The following is a 21,210-nucleotide window of genomic DNA, read 5'->3' as shown; positions in this document are numbered from 1 at the left end:
TGCGATTTTTATTAATTTTGAAAGTGGTTAGTAAAGCTAGATTTTCCATCTTTACTGAGGTTAAAGAGCATTATTTGCAGTTTTAGCTTGCGTTGAATTTTATTAAATACCTTCCCTAATGACTGATGTGTAACCGCTAGAGTTCGAGATTACGCGCCAAAGGGGTCTCCCACTGCGCAACGCCATTTCACTGAACGTTGAGATTTGTGACAAGAAATCTTAAATGACATTCAATTTCTTCACATTTTCCATAGGGATATATTGAGATTATAATCCCTATCTTGTTTGTACAATATTGGCGGGAGCATTCGTTTAAGCTTGCTTTCGGGATCCGGTTTTCCCCGCTATTGAAGTTTGAACTGTGCAGTCAGTCCAGCCTAGCGCCGAATTTGTGTTCGGTGAAATCATGGACTCACAAACGTTTTGGAGTCCATGGTTAAATGGTGGCCATCAATTTAACCGTTATGACATGTTAAAAACATAAGCCTCTCTCGTAATCCCTCATTCTGGGATCATACGATGAATTTACTGAATATCGACCTTCTTGCTGGAAAACATGACAGAAAACCTTACTGATATCAAATTCCAATATCATGAATATCATATCTGTCCCCCATTGAATATTCTGTTTTAGAGGGTCGACATCCATTTTTGCAACATTCAACTGAGCCACATATTGATTTTGACACCTTGATTTTGTTCTATAGTCTCCAACCATGAGCGGTGCATTCTGTTCAAACGCAAAGATAGGCTCTCAACTAGGTCACCTTTGCAATCAGCACAGAGAGTCTCCTTTCTTTCAAAAAATCCTTTAATTTCCCAACGCTACAAAACTCGTACTCCTCAAAGCACTCAGTCCAACCAATTGTTAATTTTCAACCAATTGTCAATTTCATTGTCAATTCTAATTTCATGACATGCTGAAGTTTCTTTTCATTATAGAGATTAATTCGGATAAATTTGTCAGAAATAGATTTTGGTTTTCTATATCCGTTTCTTTCTTTCTATATAGGTCTTTACAGAATTTCAAGTTGAGTTTTTTCAATATGTTTTTCTGACCAGTTTTGATTTCGCCTAATGGTTTTTGAGAGTCCTGATATGATTCGCTTTAGCGCGTTGTTTTTCATAATTTGCAAAAAATTGTATAATTTGCTCGCCGAATTGTCTCCATTTAATTCTAGGTTTAATCATAGAACCTTTTGCTTTTTCAATTTTGAAATCTCGAACACCTTTGGTCAATTTGATTGATTTTAATAGAATTTTACCAGATAATAAAAGATACATTAGATTTGGTCGTTATTCTTGTGGTCATATACTGAGGAAAGATCTGAAGAAAACCTTGAATATCTCGGTTGCGTGAAAAAAATCAGAATCAACAATACTCGTGTTTACTTAGAGTTGATTTATTTATCTATTGAACAAAGAGAGAGCCTGAGTGAACTGTGGCAGATGGTGAGTGATTTCTTGAAGATCAACGAACTGTGGCACGTGAACGATTTTTAATACCGCGGCCAGGGCGAATCGGAAGCCACACGAACTTGTAGAATAAAACCTCCCAAACGAGGCATTAATGTATTCGTGGATGCTTTGAATTTGATGAATAAAGAATTTTCAATTGAAGTTTTTCTGTCTTGCGACCTGTCTGGTACGGAACCGCACATTGCTGGTTCCATCTTCCCTACATCTCCATATAAACTAACTTGTACATAATCAGCTTTACAAACACCATCTATCGGCGGAGACAACTCGATACTGACAACTCGAAACTGTAAATTCTGCAAACAATTGATTAAACACAGTTATAAACAGTTCTCTCTCTTCTTGTAAAATCCGGTAGGCCTACAAATTATCAGTAACAGAGTATAATATACCTGTCCACAGACTGTGTAAATAATCCAGTTGATGTCGTGTTCTGACGCATATGGGTGAAGAGTCTCAATAGTCTTTATTTCATCACGTTTTACAATTCGAGCAACTTTAACATCACCTTCCGGTAACCACGCGTCTAACAAACAGTGGAGAAAAAAGGTCACAGTTAGAGGGAATGGGATGACGAGGTCACAAAGTGGAGATGAGGTCACAGTGAAAGTGAATGAATACACGAAGTCAATGATTGGACCAATCAGATATAGAAGATCATACTTACTACAGTCAATACGGGGAATACCTCTACATGCGTTATCATTAGGTCTCCTGTGACAATATTCAACTAGTTGTTCAGTAATTCGAATTGGTGATTTCGGGGTTGCTGGTTGTTGCTGCTGCTGCTCCCACCAGGGGGCTTGACCCCATGGTACTGCGACAGATGATGTCGGCCATGCTGGGCGTGGCGCTCGCATAAACATTTGATAATGATCCCAAGGTTGTAGATATCTTTGAGTTAGAGGTGGCGGGCCCCATTCTGGACGGCCCTGCACAGTTGGCGTCCCCTGCGATTCTGTTCTTATACACGCATCAAAAACCAGCAATGCGCATGCGTATATACGTACCCATACTTTCATTTTACATCTGTATCAATCAAAAGAATCGAAGTATTGAAATCATTAACGAATAAATCTATATAATCTTTAGTAAGTAGGTAAAATATGTACGGTATATACACGATCATTTGCGTCCATGATAACAATGTATTGTGCTAGGTTCAAGTAAGTATGTCGGATATGTATCGTGTATGTGTTGTCTACAGGTATGACGTGTATACAATTGATAATTCTATATTAAAACAATAGATATAAATGTATTAAACTACAGCCTACACAACACCAGCTGCTCCAATCAGTCGAGTGGGGGGTGTTATTCTTATTCTACATATGCGTCTTACAAAATACATTATTCACTAATTTACTGCAAAATATTCAAAATCATCAGAAATAAACATTTTCTGATTTTATCACGAATTCAATGATACATTAGCATTCGACATAACTATCGAAAATTGAAAAGTAGAAGAAACTTTTATGATTTGAAATCTTCATTTCACGGTTCAACATGGTTGAATTTCGTTACATTTTAGATAATACTTTGATATTCTGTTAAATGCGAGTGAAATTCTATACCTGAATGAAAACAATGTCAGAATGATTATGATTATCTTTTAACTAACTTTTCATTTTCGTGTTCGAATGATAAACATGGTTTTACCTGATCATAGTCTCGTAGCGTTAATCCACGAGGAGAACAAACGGAGAATACTCTCAGACTAGAGTCGAGCTGATGAGAGAGCTAGCTATAGTAGACAGTCAGTGGTGGGAGGAGGGTGGAGAGATGGATTCACTCAACGACAATAAAGCGGTTTTGTATAGATAACAATTAAATATCATACGAATGTTTTATTTATAGTAAATTATATCACAGTTAAATGTAGACTAACATGAAAATTACAATGAATTCAGGAGTATTTCATAAACATGGACTGAGATTAAACGTCAACCAGGTGTACCTGCAATACAATAGTAATTAGATATAGTTTTTCAATAGACCGGTAGGGTTGCAGTAGTTGTGATAGTAATCGTCTGGGGTGTACTAACCGTCTGCCGGTCTATGTACTATCACCTCTGATATTACTGTGTTGTTTGATTCATCTTTTTCTGATGTCGCGTAATCTTCCAAAAACTGAAAAGCCGAGGACGTAACTTCCTTACCTGAAATATCAGAAATTGACTTCATGAATTGATATTTCATGATTATAACGACTTGTACGTGGGTTTGGCATTTGAGTTTCACGAGTTGAAAATTTTATACTTTACCTTGACGGGTGTAATCACTAGTAGATGTAACTACACTCAAAGTGCGTTCTCTCGTCCTGCTGTCCTTATCAGCGGGATTAGTGGTTGCGGTGGCTAGAATATTTACTGAGATATTCTCACTGTGAGTGGGTGAGGAGGCTTGAGGAGGTGGAGGGTAGTCATCACCCTCGTCACTTCGTGGGGGTAGGGGAGGTGGGCGCTTCTTAAAACTGGGGACTGCGTATAACGCATGTTCAGGGTCCTCGTGGCGTTGTGTCACCTCCTGATGGTGGTGTATTTCAGGGGGTAAATCTAAGTCCTCTAATGTACTATAAGTAGGCGATGATAGTTCTGTGGCTATACGGATGTGCTTTATAGAAGCACTTGATCGACCGAACCCTGAATCACTTTTCTCACTGGTAGCTAGTTCATCCGTCTTCCATGTTTTATTATTATCCACCGTGTCTTCTGAATAATCTTTAGTAAAACTGTATACTTTACTGTGTGTATCATCGTTTGGCATAAATAAAGGGTTCTTCTTTTGATAATCTACAAAATATATAACAGAACTATTTGAAACAAGAAAATCGATTATAGAATGTTGCTCAACGATTAACAGGTTTTAAGGGAATCATCAGACCGACGTTGAGATTCAAACTTGATTTGGTGACTGGCACCTACGCTACGTCAACGCGTTATGTGGTCCTAAAAAACTCGTTATAAGAGGTTGACAGGGACGCTAGCGACTACGCGCTTCAGAACGTGGCCAGGATTTTTCTGTGAAATTTCGGCTGCCGATAGATAGATAGATGCATATGTACTAAGTGGAGTTCGGGCCCGTACCCACCTGAACGCACTCACAAATGGTTATCAAAGAACGACAGGCTACATCTTCCCGTTACCGTACTGATTGTCTCGCATTGCCCGGCATTTGATATTCGTTTAATGAGCCGGGAAATGTATAACTGAAATAGTTCCCCCAAAATGCTTCATGTCTGCATCCTGCAATTGCAGGCAATAGAAATGAGTTTCACATATTTTCGAATAGTAACACCTATTTCGCCTGTTTCGAAGTAGCTATTATCAAAATAAAAGAACCGAATTGGGAAGTAAGAATATATGGGAAGGTATAGGAAAGAAAGCAGCGGGCGCGGTACTAACCGGATTAAAAGAGGTTGAGGGGATAGCATAAAATTCTAAAGAAAGATCTGTTGCTGAACACAAAAAAAAACAAACAAAACGAGATTATGACAGGCTGACCCCCTCTCCCCTTCACTCATCGACAAAGGTTGCCCTGATGCCGACCTAAAGAAAATTGGTATCTATTTAAACGTTTCACTTTAATGACATTTTTCGTTAATTATCGTTCAAAATATTTTTCAAATTTACTAGATTCAAGGACACAGTGCAGGAAAATGAAGTAAAACCACAAATGAGTGACCACAACTGGTCGCGCTCATAAATGAAAATAGCCAACACACGACTTTGACCAGGCGAACCCTCAAAGTTTGGAGTATAGTTAGCGCGCTCGGCTGGCATGATGGAGGCCGCAGATCATTCGAGCCTACATGCTATAGTGTTAGGGTTGTTGAGTGAGCTAGGGTTACGTTTCGTTACTGCAGTTAAGGATAAGATTTTTAAGCCAAGCTTGAGGCTATTGTTCGAATATAATTTCAATTCTTGTTTCGCCACGTGTGATTTATTTAGGTGGAAATGTCCCTTTTCCGGCAAAAAAGACCCGGCGTCGTGTTTCAGATATATATTTACTGACGTTTCTTTACCGTTATAAAACGTCGGATCTGAAAAGGCTCGATTTCTCTCAGGATCCAGTCTATCTAATGACGCAGTCTTAAAACTATCCGCTGCGGTTCGCCCGGAATCGAGCCCGTTACGTCTTGTGTTATCAGCTCTATCTAAACTAGTCATCCAGATTCTAGGTTGATACGTGTGAAGACTGGGATAACGGTTCTGATTTTGTGCGATCGATGGCGCTGATACTGGTCTCTCTAAAACCCGTCTGTCTATACTGAATGTATGAGTATAAGGTCGTGTTGTCATGGGTACTGGTTTTTTCCTACGATATTTCATTTTAGATTTAGTGCTGGTCCCAAGTTTCCGGTTTGAATCTTCTCTGCTGAAAATAGAAAATTATATTTGCTTACTCTGAATGTCCCCCTCGGTAGAGCCTAAGACATGGCTGGCCCTACCCCAGTGGGGCCGTTCCGAGAATTCAAAATGGGGGTCGCGTTGTCCAGTTGTGTACATGAAGAGAGAGGCGTAGCCACGAAGCAGAAATAGATACTTTTCTGAATATCTTATGGTGGCTGATTCAGGCCATATGTAAATGAGGCGTCAGAAAGCCAAAAACCATCGAGTTGTATTTTTAAAATCCGTTTTGCCAGAACAGCAATCTATTTTGGCGCGCCAAAACCGATTAGAAATCTACTTTGGGATACCAAAACGGATTTTTTTGGCGTTTTAGCGCGGTTAATTCGTATTTCAGGCCCCCGCCAAGACAAACATTCAACCACGGAATTCTGATTTTTAGAAAAATCGACGTTCGATCGTTGTTTCAGAGCGGGGGGGGGGGCACGAAAACGGATTTTTTAAAGAAAATTCTTTTGTTTTGGCGTTTTTTCGTTTGGCCTGATTTGCGTATCAAGATTTCACGTCATGGCTCGGATCAGCCACCATGTATCTATTCTAAAATAAACTGACCTAGAATAATTTGCCACTGTTTCTTTAACTTCCTTTTACCAAGCACAATCACAATGGAAACAACCATTTCGAAGAGTGGTTGAAGTGCCCTTCAGACCTTAGGCCCTTCAAAATTGATAACTTGTCTCTCATCAAATTGCGAAGCCGCCCGCGCCACTCCCGAAAGCCAAAATAAAAATGAAAGTCCGAAACCCACATCAGATTGCTTACGGTCGGCTCTTCCTTTTTTGAATGAAAACCTCACGCGCGCGTGCTGATGCATTGTATACAGTAATATTTTTTATGCATTTCACTTTTAACGATAATCAGTATTGTGTAATTAGTAATGTACTTACTGATCATTTCAATTTGAACCTATGATGAACTGGCCGGAGCAAGTCAAAATAACCGAGTAGAAGAGACCTTCAGTGAGTTGTACTCTAATAAACCAGTCAATCAAGAGAAAAATTAGCATAGTGTTCTTTGGTCTATTCGATTTATAGCCTTAGGTATGATAATAAGGATGGCATTCCCATCCATTCACAAAATGTTTGGGCGTGACCGTGGAGATTATATGCCATTTTATACTGCATTTGTTTGAAATTATGTGGTTCAGATGTTTAAGATTAAGAGAATAATTCAAATTTCTTGGTTCTGTCCACGTAGGGATCGAGATTCTGAAAAACTCCCGCCCTCGTCTCATATAAGTATTATACGGTGAATAATTTTGGATTTAGAAGGAAAAAACCTCCCGCCCTGGTCTCCTTGGACAATATGAAAATAAAGCTCCTAAACAAATAAATTCGCTCGCCCGCCCTCGTCATGTCTAGAAAAGAGGTTTGGGTGAGAAACTAGGCATCAACTTTGAAGGGCCGTAACTTGGTTAATCTGGCTCAGACCTTTTGGTCAAACCGCCTAGACAACCAACTTTTCCGGGTGCAGGGGCTTGGCCTCAAGGGATAGTGTCTTTGGGCATCTGGATAATTTGTTAAGTTTGCAGCGCAATGAGAATAGTATTGGAACTGTGTTATTAATCAATAGTGTGAAATGAGAAAGTGAGATGACAGAGTAGGATCGAAAATACGAGCTTTCACAGCTAACGTGGAAGCGAACGATTTTCACTGAAATCAAAATAACCTATACTGTATTAAGTACTATCTGTCTTCACATTCAAATTTCTATCTCCTATTTTTGCAATGATTGTAAATAAAAGATACTTACATGCAGAAATAATAGGTAATGAATATGAGAATAGCGATAAACACCGAACCACCGACTGAGCAACCAATTATAATCCCCGTGACATCTTCCATACCATAAACACCTGTAAGAAGTTAAGAATATGAGAGAGGGCGTGGTCAAATTTTCTAACTTTTGACTGCGCCACTCGAACCAATTGTATGACTTTCTATTTCCGCGGAAAAGTTATTTCCAGGTGGGTAATTTTTCTGCCGACTTTTTTGCAACTTTTTTTCTCACAGAAAAGTCACAGGACGCGTAAATCTTAGAGTCCTGGAGTCTGACATATTGGGGCGAAATTGGTTGAACATTTTTCAAGTTTAACAAATTATTGCTTCATATCACTACGATTTCGTTTCGAATCCAGTAATTTTCAAAGGCATATTTTGAACGAAAACTAACGATAAAATGTCACCAATGAGTGATCTTTGTTAATTGATGCGGCAAATTATGTTTAGGCCACTATCGATGAACGGGTCCAATGTTTTTTCAAACTCCAAGAACGCCCCATATTCGGCCCGAGCTCTAACCTTTATCCGGTCAACAAATTGATCTTTAAACACGTCGATGAGAAAAAAAAATCGATGTTTTCAGGGGACGTTTTATAGTATAAAGTACATGCGTTCGCATTACATTAAGTCATCTTAGGCACTTAAAACGTTTCATTGTGGTAAAAATCTACCAAAAATTACTGGGTGACAAAGCTTAAACACGCAGACAAATCGCCGTGACTTTTTCGTGAGAAAAACCACGTAGAAGAGTGGTTGGAAAAATTGCTAATGGAAAATTACATTTCTGTAGTGTTTCCTGAGAGTCATTGAAGCCTTCAAAGACTCTCGTCACCCACACCGCTTAACCTGTGGCAGACAGTTTAACTGTTCTTTACCACTGCGTTGTATAGTTCTGTTATGAAATATTTGATTATTACTTGATTAGTGTATTATCTGCGCACACCCACGCTTTGTTTTATCAATCAGGGTCAGATGCTGACAATCGGAAAGAAAAGATCTTTGTTGCCCAAGTTCTTAAGTATAGGCCTCGTGCGATTTGGTAATTAAAGAAGTGAACTGGTTCGGGTGGGACACGTACAAAAATATATCTATTATGTAGAAAAACATGTATAAAGAAAAAATTCGGCGAATCTTCTGTACCGTCGACAGAAAAGACTCAAGTTTTTAGTAAAACCCGCCCTACCTGTGATTGTTGACTTCAGCTTAGTAATAAATAATATTAATTTAAGACGACGACACTCGATCAAGTGGTGTCCGCATTCCTAGTGCCTTATACACACATACGTACATACATATACATATATACTAGAAATACCAGGTAATGCCTTAAAATTCATAGAGCGCTTATTCAATACAGAAAAAAAACCTAATGTCCCACACAACATAACCCTCGTTCAATACAGAAAATGACCCTCATCATATCCTCATTCAATACAGAAAAAAGCATTCATTTGAATAGAAAAGGTCCCAGAGAAAAATGCCACTCAATTCAATATATACATTTACGAAATCCTCACTTGATACACCTGGACCCGTTCCGCAGTTCTTGATTGAATCTGGCACAGAGTTAGTTTTTAACTCAGAAACTAAGTCTGATATAGGGAATTTACCTCTGAGTTAAAAGTTAATCAAGAACTGTGGAACTGGGTCCTGTATCACAGTCCTTTCATTTGATACTGAACCCTCTCGGTCGTATTTAGTCCTCTTTTGAGATTGAGCCCCTCATCTAATATTCTAGACACTTTTCCTAAACTTTAAGTTCTCATTTATATAAAACGTTTCCACGTTTCTTATTCTACCGAAATTCTTAAAGTCTAATTCCCTATTATCATTTTACCAATTTGTTTGATTGGATACCGAGCGAGAAGATTGTGGACTGGAACTCACCAGGAAAACATAAACAGATCAATAAAACACGATGTATAATGATCCTCAATTCTCTCATTTTGCCTTCGCCATGAATTCGATCCTACATATCTTGAACATAGTAACACAATGACAGCGCAGTACTGTGTATACTGGTACTATATGTGGCAGTGGAATAGGAACGTTAGTCAGTCGGGACCTGTTTTGTTAACGACAGCTCTCGTTTCATTGAGTAATACTCAGTCATTTTAATTCCTCGTCAACGCAAACAAAACCAAACAAACTAAAGAACTTTAGCATTAAATTGGGATTGAATTTTTATTTGAGATCCCTGCTGTAATTGAATTAGTTTATACAGAATTCTAAATTGAAAAATGAATGAATATTTTTTACACATTTTATCACAAACAACTTTATTACAATTTCATTTTACAACTTTATATACATTTTTTACATTTTGCCATTCACTCAAGTACCTTCGATACATACACCTACCAGTGAGGTTCCACCTCTCTCGTCAGTCATCGAAATGGAGAGGAAGGATCAATAGGGACTAATCATTAAATCTAAGGAATGATTTTAAATTAACTGTTTTTAGAGTTGATAAAATATTTACACTACGGACGACCGCTTTATCACTGGAGCCTTAGGTTTCAGCAGGGACGTGGGAGTGAACTCCTGGTTTCATTGAGGGCTCATTCCGGTGTAACTGCTGTCACTGTTGCCGCTGTTGTTCGATTTGTATTTTGAGATCAGGAGGAAAAGAAGAAATTTAGAGCTCTATTTGTGTCATAGTCTGCTGCTAAAGCAATGTTCACGAGTTCATCACGAGGAACATCATCGCCGACTATATCTCTTAATGCTGAAATACACGTCTCTAAACGAGTTGAATCTTCCATGAAACCAGCTTCATCAGAGGAGCTTGACGACGTGAACTGACGCTGCAATAATAATATTATTATAATAATATTAATAAATAAAAGACTTAATGAAAAACAAAGAGAGTAGAGAGGGGGAGAAAGAGGGGACAGGGGATGTGTGTAACATAATTACCTGATCTAACACGTCACTTATACCAGCTTCACTGAGACTTGATACAGAACTATGAGTGGTTTCACCATGAGCACTTCCAGAAACAAGTCTACAAAATATACGTAACCAGTAGACACAAACCCTTGCACTACATGTGAAACACCGTTAAAACCCACCCAGTTACTCTGAAATACCCTTATAACTGATAGAAACCCTTACTTCGAAATACCCCTAGAACCAAGTTAATGGAAGGTCTTTCTCTGAAATACGCCTAGAACCCGGTATAGAAGCCCTTGTACACTCTGGTATACCTAGTCCATCCTAATCCCTCTACTAGTCTGTTTGAGACTTACCCCGGCCACCCTATAGCAGTTTCAGCCTCAGTTTGTAAATGCTCTGGTAGATCGGTGAATATTTCACTCTGTAAAGTTTCTGGATGATCAGAAATAAATGTTAAAGAAGCCGCCTGAAAAATATCAAATAATCACATCATGTCAAATATCATGATCCTTGATCTTCAAATCTCCATTCCCTAACCCCTGGTTTGTTTAATTCTGCCCCTTTCTGTGAAGTGCTGTAACTTACCCTCAGCGTTTTAGCGTTATACTGATCTGCGAGACTCAATAAGAACAATACATTTTCTTCATCTAAGCGGTGTTTAAGACTCTGTTCACAAATAAACTTCAAACTATCAACCTACAAATGATAATAACATACATAAACCTTGTGTGGACCGGGGACCAGTGAGGGGAAAAACCAATGAGAGAGAGAAGAGAGGGACGAGTGAAATGAAAAACCAGTGAGAGAGAGGAGACAGACCGGTGAAGAAAAAGTAAAGAGCCCGGTGAGAGGCAGAGATGAGGGGGTGACCAGTGAGAAAGGGAAGAGACCAGTGAGAGTGGAGAGAGACCAGCAAGAGAAGAGACCTGTGAAAGGAGAGAAACAAGTCAGAGTAGAGAGCAACCAGTGAAGAGAGTACAGTGCAGAGAGAGACTTGTGAGAGGAGAGACCAGTGAAAGAGGAGAAAGAGAACTGTAAAAGGGAAAGAGAGGTCAGTGAGAAGAGAAACAGACCAGTTAGAGGCGAGGGATCAATGAGAGAGACCAGAGAAGAGACCAGTGACAAGCAAGCAATAGTCATAAATACCTCATATCTATCTCCTAACTGTAACATATCAACCATTTGTTCAGTAGTTAATTCATTCATATCTAACTGACCACTGTATAAATATTCCAGAAACATCTGGAATAAAACTGGGTTTGTGTCATGTACAACGATCTTCCTGTAAAATACAATATACAATGTCGATACATTGATAGGGAACGAGAAGTTAGAGGGGGAAGCAGGGAGAAGGCAGAAGTGTGACTCACTTGTCTATTGATTCCCTCATACCACTGAGTAAAGCTCGTCTGAACCAATCACAGCGTGCTGCTATTATAACGCAATGGGCCGGGATTCTGCGGACATTGATATCCCTTTCTCTATCTGTACGAGTAACTGGAGTAGCACCATCTACATTGTGATCTATTATTGTATCTCCATCATCTACAAATACATAAGATGTAAATACAGAAGTATTCAACAAGCCCCGGTTCTAAGTTCAACCCAGCAGTCCCTGCTAGTCCCTGTTCAACCAGAAGGACTACATCCATTTCAACCAGCAGATCTATCCCCAGTTCAACCCAGCACGTGCCAGTTCAACCAACGAGCGGAGTGGGAGAGTGGTTAGAGCGTTCAACTCTGGGAAGACAGGTTGCGGGTTTCGAACCCTGTACGTCACCATAGAGTCCTCGGGCAAGACACTTATCCGCATTGCCTCTCTCCACCCAGGAGTGAATGGGTACCTAGCCTGAAAGATGACTCTTGAGCGCCTAGTAGTTGCTAGGGTGTTACTCCTCCCCAGGGAGAGATGACTGATACATGTAATAGAGTTATAAGCTGGGGGTAATAATACCAATTTGGAACGCATTAGAACTGGACTCCGTTTAGGATACCTGCGCTATATAAATGATATCTGTCATTTACATTTATTATTCAACCACAAGGGCTTGGCCTAGTTCAATCTTCAGGACTAGCCCATTTAACTGTGGAACTTGCTCCACATTATGTTTACCTGTTATAGTAACGACTTCAAACAGCATATCAGTATAAAGTGCATCTCGCAGTAGATTTAATGATGATTGAGCTAAACGACTGTCTCTTGGTCGCGGCGGAATACACAACGATTCTACTGCATTTAACTGTGAAATACAATATACATAAGTTCATAAAGCACACAGTAGGGAGCACTTGTATAGGATACTTACAGCATGATTAGTAGTGTGAATGATGGGTTGAGTAGGTTGAGAGTTATATTGAGTAGGTTCAGTGGGTTCTACTAAACCTAGTGTCACTAGCGATAATGTTAACTGATCTCTATGAACGAGCATTATCAATTCATGGAGCATCGTTTGAACCGGTAAATTCTCTTTATTCGACACCAGTTTACTCAGTAACCAAGCCTACAAAAATAAAACAGACAACTATCACTCGTGGGCATTGTATGTACCCTCAGCAACCTGTCACCAACGGGCGCAAACTTACGACTTTAGACGTGCCGAGTTTGAAGAAATATTTCCATTCTCTCCACGAGAATTTCTCGTCTAGTGCTGCCATTAATTCTTCAACTCGAATTGAAAAAAATAATAGAACCTGCAAAATACACAACAATACATTGAATACATACCGGGGACAGCGGGTAGAGATTCAGGGGTGAAGGGGGCTACCTCTTCTCCGAGTTGCTCTAAATTACGCGAAATCAATCTAATTTTCTCTCCTTCAGACATCGTTGTAAAACTTTCTCTAAAATTTTCAAAACAGTTAGAAATTTACTTATGTACGGTGAAATTGATTTAAATTGCAAGACAAATATGAGTAAAATACTCACTTTTTCATCATTAAATTGATGACAATTTCCGACGTTTTCTCATGAAAGTTTTTCAATCTCATTAATTCTTTCATGTGTAAAGCCTTGAAATCAATCAATCATACATCAATTTATCTCGTGTATGTTAATACAATTGTGTATACAATATCAGTTTCGATTGACATAAAGTGCAAGAATTGTTACATGTTTAAGCGTTTTGCCGAGCACGTCCCCGACTCGAGGTTTCTTCAATTTACTATCGGGTTTAGTTTCGTGTTTTTCTCGCTGGCTGCTACTTGTGCTGCTGATCACTTGCTCTAAAGCTGTTTTCGTTTCTAATATGAATTTGGAAACCATTTCTAACGTGTTTTCAATCTAGAGATAATAAAACATACATGATCTAATAAAACTGAACAGATTGACCAGGTCTAGATAAACCGAGTGTGATCAAACGAGGTCAGGAATCAGATGAATGAACTCTTGGGAGTTTCACATATTTCCATATTCTTACAAGTTTTCACAAGAAAATACCAGGATTTTTCAGATATTTTTTTTCACTTTTTACATCAAAAATTACATCAATGATTCTTGTTGTTACAATAACGTAAGCGATACACAATTTGACTGGTTTAAATGAAATATCTTAAACTTTTAATATATAGAGCTTGTGCATAAGATTTATTAGACTTCATCGTAACGGTATCAACTGTTTCTAAACGTAACACGAACTGAAAGGTAACCAACTACATGTACCAAGTATCAAATCTAAGACAATTCTGAGCACCACAGTACATAGCATTGATGGGAGACCCAAATACTTTTTGACATGACATGGTTTCTAACAACATGTTCAAATTTTTCCAATTTTTAAGCAGACATCCATTTTCCTTCACCATTTGATTTGTCCCTGCAAAGCGTAATTAAACTGACCTCTGGTACTAGATAAGTCGCCAGCTCATATCGTTGACTTGCTGATAGAGACCTTGCGTGCTGTTTGCAAACACTGATCAGTTTCAGTAATTGATTCATAAAAACAGGAATTCTGAAAAACACAATCAAAACTCGTTTACAATTAACAGATGAATTTCAGAATATTTTACAGTTTTATCTGGTACAGAAATAAACAAACCTTGATTTTGAATATCTGATGATATCATTCCTTTCATCGCGTGAAAGCTGAGCTTTTTTCCTCGTAAATAAATCACAGAGAATTAGAAATTTAGCACCAGCTGAAAATAGAGATATAATATTCAGAACACTTCGGCAGGCGAAAAAAGTCGGGCGGAAGGTGATTGGGTGCTGGGGAGGAATAAGGGGCATTTCTTACCGACAGTCATTTCTCTAATTGCTTGTTTTAATATATAACACAATTTAGCAGGATTTGCCATGAGACTTTCTTCTTCCCCCTGATGATGATGATGATGATGATGATGATGATCACCAACTTTTCCATTGAACATATCAATGATTCTATCTACGCATGAATGCATTTCATTCATTAGACTCGTGATTTCTGTAAAAAATCAAATATCTTCACCACAAATCACAAACTGACCATTGAGATACAGTCAAAACAATCCGGATCGGCTTAATTCGGATTTTCATCTAATCTGCAAAAACATTTGCAATCCATTTGTTCAATATACAAGAAAATAACTTTTAATGGGGATTTCCCATAAACTGGATGAATTTTGTTGGTCCCAAATGTTCCAAATTAAGCAGGATACTACTGTAAATTTGAAGTGAAACTTACGTAATTTAACAGCCGTGTTTTTCAGGAATATTTCACACAAATCGGTTAATTTCGTAAAACCTGATAATTTTGATAATGACTTAACGCAGCATTTCGCAGTTTCTTCCGTCAAACTTTTAGGTAAACATTCGGCATACAAATAATGTATAACAGTGTGCAAGACATTCTCTGGTAACCCGGTGAGGGGCGTTGGCGTTTTACACCAGTCCACCTTCGGTAAGCTCAACATCAATATTGTTTTATGTACGTTAAACTGGAAAATACAAACTCAAACCGTTAACAATCCACATTTGTGGGTATAAAATCATCCTTGCACACAGTTGGATAGATACCTGTTTTCCAGTATCAGCTGTAATGACTAAATCAGAAAAATAGCCTTCGTCCTTCGCTTGTAGAAATGAAAACGGTGTTTCCTCTTTAGAGTCACATGTAAAAACCTAAACATAAATAAAAGTGATTTAACATTTGGAAAACTTTGCGTCTTATTTAGTTTCTTCAGTTGAAATTGTGAACGGACCTTTTGGCATTGTAACATACAACATCTCTCATAGGTTAATAACATTAAATCATCAGAGATTTCAACCTACAAAATAAAGATACAAAATCTTAGCCATCGGCGGAGAGGGAGGTCAGAATTAAAATCCTGAAAGTGAGGAACAGGGCCGAGAACTGTGGAACTAGGTTCAGACAGAGGATTGATGACTACTTACCCTGAATTCAATGACATTCATCACCGAATAGAAATGTCCAAACATTCTTAAAGTTGGCGAATAAACTTCATAAGTTTCACAATTAAAAAACGGCATGAACTCAGCATTGTGGGATATTTTCCATGTTATATCTCCATTTTCATCGAGAATAAATTCAGTTCTAAATAACAAACAAAAAAAAATAATCGTTTAAAAAATCATCAATTGACAGTAATTGACTGAGACAGTAGTAGGGTCGGGTCTTATCACAGGGACTTGTCACAATTGTTAGTGAATGAATAAAACCAGTATCAATGACAGAAAATGTTACGTAAAATATGGGAACTCAAAGTCAAAACTACAAAATATTACTTATGGCGTGCTACAAGGCTCAGTACTTGGACCACTGCTTTTCCTTATATATACAAATGACTTCTATCACAGTCACAAATTAGCTTATAGCAAAACAGAGCTTTACGTTATATCGGCAATGCAAAATATAATGCACCTACCACTATCTTATATAAAAAGTATAACAATCTAAAATTTGTTGACTTAATTCAGTTAAATTCAGGAACTCGCCAAACTTGCATATAATGTTACACATAAATCTCTCCCTGGACCCATTCTCCAACTCTTTCAACCAACACAACTACTTCACAATTATAATACATGAGGAAGAAATTTCCCAAGAACCACTCAACATAAAACAGCTTTATTCAACGAATCGTTTCTAGCAAGGACTCCAATTCTTTGGCAAAACACCTCCCCCTCTGTTAGAAATGCAAAGAATATAGGTAGTTTTGTTAAATTAATTAAAAAACAGTTAATATCAAGGTATTAAAACGATCATACGAATAATTTCTGAAAAACTTGAAGTAACTATAATTTCAACTAGGCTAATTGATACTGCTCATTTCACTTTCATTATCATTTCATCTCATTTCACCACATTCCCATTTGTAATTCCCTATTTTCATATCATGGGTTCATTGCCTCTTTTGAGTACAGCCTCTTAGGCTCGTGATGCATCCCAGCACTGTAATTTTGAAATTTATTACTGAAAATATATTACATATGTTAATTAATTTTGTAAGTTTATACTTGTAACTACAGTGCAAAATAAATATATCTATCTATGACCATCCGGCAGCCCCAGTATCCCTGTATGATAAAACAAGGTGGCAACTAATCGTCAATCTGAAAATGACCTCTCAACTTCAACGGTAATTCCAAAACTTCTCAATCGATTCACATGAAATGAGCTTTGATACAAATTAGAAGACTTTCTGCTGTTTTTATTACACCGTGCCTACAGTGCCGGTACCGCATTACCAACTATTTCGGTCATAATAGTTTAATATCTGGCCGCTGCACAGACTGCCATTAATTTGTTTTCAATTGTTGCCGACCTTGAAGCGTAGCAATTATTTTTCAAAATGGAGTGATTGTTTTTTTCTTATTAGAAAAAACGTGACTTAAAAACGTTCACCTGTGTAAAACTTTTTTATTTTAGATAGACCATCACAACCAGCGAGAAACAATGTTTGAAATGTTCTGAAGTTTTCATTCATATCAGATTCATCAAACGGAATCTGCTGTCTTGGAGTGAATTTCCAATTTCTTCCAACCTTGACAGGTTTTCATCGAATCCGCGAAATGGTGTTTTTGGAGCTAAAAAGTGATATGTTTTTTTCCAAACCAAGTCAATATTTTTTGGTTTTTCTGTAGTATATGACTTATATTTTTGCCGTTTGATGACAATTTTTTGATTGGTAGTTCTATTTCCATGTAATCATCGTCGGAATACGGAGAAACAGGTGATTTTAACATTACAAATTGACAATCAATGGCGAAAAAAGATAATTTTTGGATTGGAAATGATTTTTTTTAAACTACCCATACTTATTTTATATCATTGATTCGCAATTTTTTTAAACAAAATGATACAACAAAATTTTGATTTTACTAATGATATTTTAGTAATAACCGGTAAGATGTTACGGCTTCAGAAATGCAGTTAATTTTGCCAGCGATAACTATCAGAACTCGCGCGTGCATAGTTGCCACTGTCTTTAAAAGTTTGTAATGGGTACTCAGATCGTGATTTCTACAGTGCCGGCACCGGTCGAAAATTGGGACTCAAACACGCAAACACGAAAGTACTTACGCAGTACTCTCTGACTCAGGGTGCCATCAGGGCCACTGACGGATCTAAAACATTTTAAACTACTTATAGCCTTACCCTAATAGGCTATAATGCATAACCAAATCCAAACCCTAACCCCCTATTCTCACCCTCTAGACACTAAACCCTCACCCTCTGGACCCTGTTCTCATCCTTCAGACACTAAGCCCTAATTTTCTTGTGTAAAAAAAGGTCATTTTGTTTTAACGGCACTCTGAGTACGGTAGGCTTGAAGGGGATACCAGTACTGGCAGTGTAGACACTTAGTTTTTATTATAGCCTGCAGGGATAATGGAGTTGGTCATTTATCCTGGTTTTATTCATTCACTATTAATTGTGACAAGTCCCTGCGGGTCTTATTAGTGCAGTGGTCGGTCAGTTTTTACCCTTCTATTCCTGTAGGTTCAACATTTCCAGCTAACGAAACACATTCGACTATCTGTAAATAACATCAAATACATACATACATAGAATAAAACAGGTCTACATATAGAAGCGGTTGATCAGGGGGTCTGAGAGTAAGGAATTGGTCAGGTGGGTTCACTGCCTGGGAGAGGGTCAGTGTCAGGTAATGCAAGAGGGCCTGCGACTGTGAGAGTTGGCGAGACGCCTGGTCATGTTGGTCTGCTGTGTGGGAGACTGCAGCGCAGGAATGGAATGGGATAATGGTCAGGGAGAGGTCATCCGTCTCTCTCAGGCTTTTTTACTGTACTGGCTACCTGACAGAAACTAAAGAGGAGCTGATCAGTTTCTGTGACAGATGAGACGAGTGTCAAGTGAGTGCTGTGAGGCATCCTCCCCCGGTTAGGCGGCAGGGAATTGAACCGGGTGGCATCGAGATTTCCACGGTACGAAACCCTGCCACATTAAACTGAGTGCAGCTTACATGATGTCATGATACATGATCAGCCAATCGGATATCCGTTTCATTTTAGCCAGGGTTTAACCATTTAGGCCTATAGTTCTTCCTAGTTAGTTACCTAATCGTTGGTGGTAAGCTTTTTATAATCGGATGAGCTTATACCAACGTTAGGGATGACAAGGGCCAAAACACGGTTGAAAAAAGTAACACTTCAAAAATATACTTTCTATTCACGGATATCTTAAGAGACAATGAAATGCCAGGCAAATTACTCGTCAGTCAAATTGGCTGACGAAGATCTCATACAAAAATGACCTTCCCATTCCTGACTGTGGTTTGTGAAAATATCCGATCGTGAAAATAAACCACAGACAGGTTACTGACTATAGTTCTTCCGTGAAATTTACCTAAGCGATTACACACACCGAGCAATCTGATTGGTGCAACAAGTTTTCGTGCGGCAACGCTGCGCATGTACCTGAACATTCGGTCTACTGTGGCAGGGGTTCCTATGTGGCTTAGTGTAGCGAATCCCTGTCGTGGCCGTGGGAAGATGTGTGAGCTACTAAGTTAAGACTAATAGTCGTCGTCGAGTCTATCATTCATTCAGACGTGACCTTAGTCTGGATACCAGTCGTTGTTACGGTTCCCTCTAAAAACTTTTTGTTAGAGTTGTTAGCAGGTGCTTGACTAATAATGACTCGTCCATATAATCAACGTTGTCGTTACCTCACTCACGACTCAGCACTGCTCAGTCAGGTGATTAAAGGCTATTTACACCTTATTTGATTCCATGTCATGATTGAATTCATTTCTGATTCTATGAATATACTAATTATTCACTTTAATTAATTGATTCACTGTTGATTTAAGTAGTACATTTGTCGCTACGTTTCAATAATTACCTTCCAGGTTCCATGAAATGACATTTCATCGGCTGCCATTTTGTATGTTTACTGTGTGCAATGTCAAACCTAACAACGCGGAGCGCGGACTAAAGCAATAAAGGATAGCTCCGAATGAAGATTGATGTGGCCGGGAGATTTGCTATTAGGTGCTGCCATCTACAGTGCGGTTTTGTATTATGATTTTTGGCGGCAACAGATCCAGTTTGAGACTGGTCATCGGTCTGATGACATCTCTGGAGTTAAATTGTAGTAATTAAACGTGATTATTTATTCAAGCATATCTGTTGTCGCAGGTCCTTCTTTGCTCTGCATGTTCGACGTGCAGTTTCGTCCGCTACGATAATCTCCCGGACCCTGGAGCTCCGGCTACATTCCAACGCTTAATGGGGCGTAGCCCCGGTGATCTTTAGTTGAACGAGTGTCTCGTTTATATCGATGACATCATCCGTATTTTCGACCTCGATTGAACAACATCTATAGTGCGGTTAGACAATGTTTTCCAGAAGCTGAAAAATGCTGGCCTGAAACTTAAACCGTCGAAATGTTCGTTCTTCCAGGATAAAGTTCTTTACCTTGGCCACGTAGTTTCCGAGGCGGGTATCGAGCCTGATCCTGAAAAGACTAAAACCATTAAAGCGTGGAAAACCCGCAAATCTGTAAGTGAAGTTCAGAGTTTCATGGGATTCGCTTCTTACTACCGGCGGTTTATAATGGGTTTTGCCGGCAAAATGGCGAAGCCACTAAACGATCTTTTAAAGGGGTCTCCGAGGAACCCTACGAGGAAGTTCAAGTGCTCTGTACCCATTGAATGGGGTGGAGTTGAGCAGTCCGCTTTTGATCAATCGAAAGAGTTATTATCTGAACCGCCAGTTTTGGCGGATGTTGATTATTCCTTACCTTTCGAACTGCATACCGATGCGAGTCTGGGTGGGTTAGGGGCCTGCCTCTATCAAACTCAGGAAGGAAAATTACGACCTATAGCTTTTGCTAGCCGCGGCCTTAAACCATCGGAGAGAAATTATCCGCATTATGAGTTTTCCGGTTTGCTCGGCTACCCGTACTGGCGGGGTAGTCTAGATAGGCAAATGAAAGCTCCGGTTTGCTGAACTACCCCTCTTTTCGGGGATGCGGTACGATGTTTGATCTGACAGTTTCAAGTGGTTAATGGGTGTTTCAAGTGCTTACAACGATGCTTATTACTTAATGTGGTACATGGTGGTTTAAAAAAAGATTTCATAATGATACGCTCAAAGTATAGGCCTACCGCGTGGGCTTCGTAGAAAGACCACTGCCTGTGGCCTTCCCAAATTTTAATTGTTCTGTCCGATTTGGTTT

The 21,210-nt window shown here is 38.8% G+C and overlaps 3 protein-coding genes across 8 annotated transcripts; all 3 read right to left on the bottom strand.

The window, feature by feature from the left end:
• Positions 1-1,421: 1,421 nt before the first annotated feature.
• On the bottom strand, positions 1,422-3,216 carry LOC141904659 (uncharacterized). 2 transcript variants are annotated; one of them, XM_074793289.1, is made up of 4 exons: positions 3,142-3,216; positions 2,147-2,508; positions 1,872-2,005; positions 1,422-1,775 (listed from the first exon to the last, which is right to left on the bottom strand). In XM_074793289.1, the coding sequence occupies exons 1-4, from the start codon at positions 3,147-3,149 to the stop codon at positions 1,500-1,502; spliced, it is 780 nt and encodes a 259-aa protein (XP_074649390.1). In that variant the 5' UTR covers positions 3,150-3,216; the 3' UTR covers positions 1,422-1,499. The 2 variants fall into 2 exon arrangements, with proteins under 2 accessions (XP_074649390.1, XP_074649391.1); XM_074793290.1 differs by having other exon boundaries at positions 1,422-1,766.
• Positions 3,217-3,316: 100 nt separating this feature from the next.
• LOC141903531 (uncharacterized) lies at positions 3,317-9,722 on the bottom strand. Of its 4 annotated transcripts, none has more exons than XM_074791663.1 (6): positions 9,560-9,722; positions 7,644-7,746; positions 5,507-5,859; positions 3,747-4,274; positions 3,528-3,641; positions 3,317-3,439 (listed from the first exon to the last, which is right to left on the bottom strand). In XM_074791663.1, the coding sequence occupies exons 1-6, from the start codon at positions 9,615-9,617 to the stop codon at positions 3,426-3,428; spliced, it is 1,170 nt and encodes a 389-aa protein (XP_074647764.1). In that variant the 5' UTR covers positions 9,618-9,722; the 3' UTR covers positions 3,317-3,425. The 4 variants fall into 4 exon arrangements, with proteins under 4 accessions (XP_074647764.1, XP_074647765.1, XP_074647766.1 ...); XM_074791664.1 differs by having other exon boundaries at positions 5,507-5,856; XM_074791665.1 differs by lacking the exon at positions 9,560-9,722 and adding an exon at positions 6,779-6,862 and having other exon boundaries at positions 7,644-7,686.
• Positions 9,723-10,040: 318 nt separating this feature from the next.
• On the bottom strand, positions 10,041-19,912 carry LOC141903440 (uncharacterized). 2 transcript variants are annotated; one of them, XM_074791556.1, is made up of 21 exons: positions 19,873-19,912; positions 18,492-18,544; positions 15,939-16,098; positions 15,746-15,811; positions 15,561-15,665; positions 15,229-15,481; positions 14,803-14,988; positions 14,605-14,704; positions 14,406-14,517; positions 13,680-13,850; positions 13,497-13,579; positions 13,336-13,411; positions 13,154-13,261; positions 12,877-13,071; positions 12,684-12,810; positions 11,941-12,115; positions 11,717-11,852; positions 11,156-11,266; positions 10,924-11,036; positions 10,592-10,679; positions 10,041-10,479 (listed from the first exon to the last, which is right to left on the bottom strand). In XM_074791556.1, exons 1-21 carry the CDS (start codon positions 19,909-19,911, stop codon positions 10,291-10,293), a joined length of 2,646 nt encoding a protein of 881 aa, XP_074647657.1. In that variant the 5' UTR covers position 19,912; the 3' UTR covers positions 10,041-10,290. The 2 variants fall into 2 exon arrangements, with proteins under 2 accessions (XP_074647657.1, XP_074647658.1); XM_074791557.1 differs by lacking the exon at positions 19,873-19,912 and adding an exon at positions 19,375-19,474.
• Positions 19,913-21,210: the final 1,298 nt, after the last annotated feature.

This window comes from Tubulanus polymorphus, chromosome 4 (genome assembly GCF_964204645.1).
Source record: "Tubulanus polymorphus chromosome 4, tnTubPoly1.2, whole genome shotgun sequence".
Lineage (NCBI taxonomy): Eukaryota > Metazoa > Nemertea > Palaeonemertea > Tubulaniformes > Tubulanidae > Tubulanus > Tubulanus polymorphus.
This window is presented reverse-complemented; position numbering and strand designations above follow the sequence as displayed.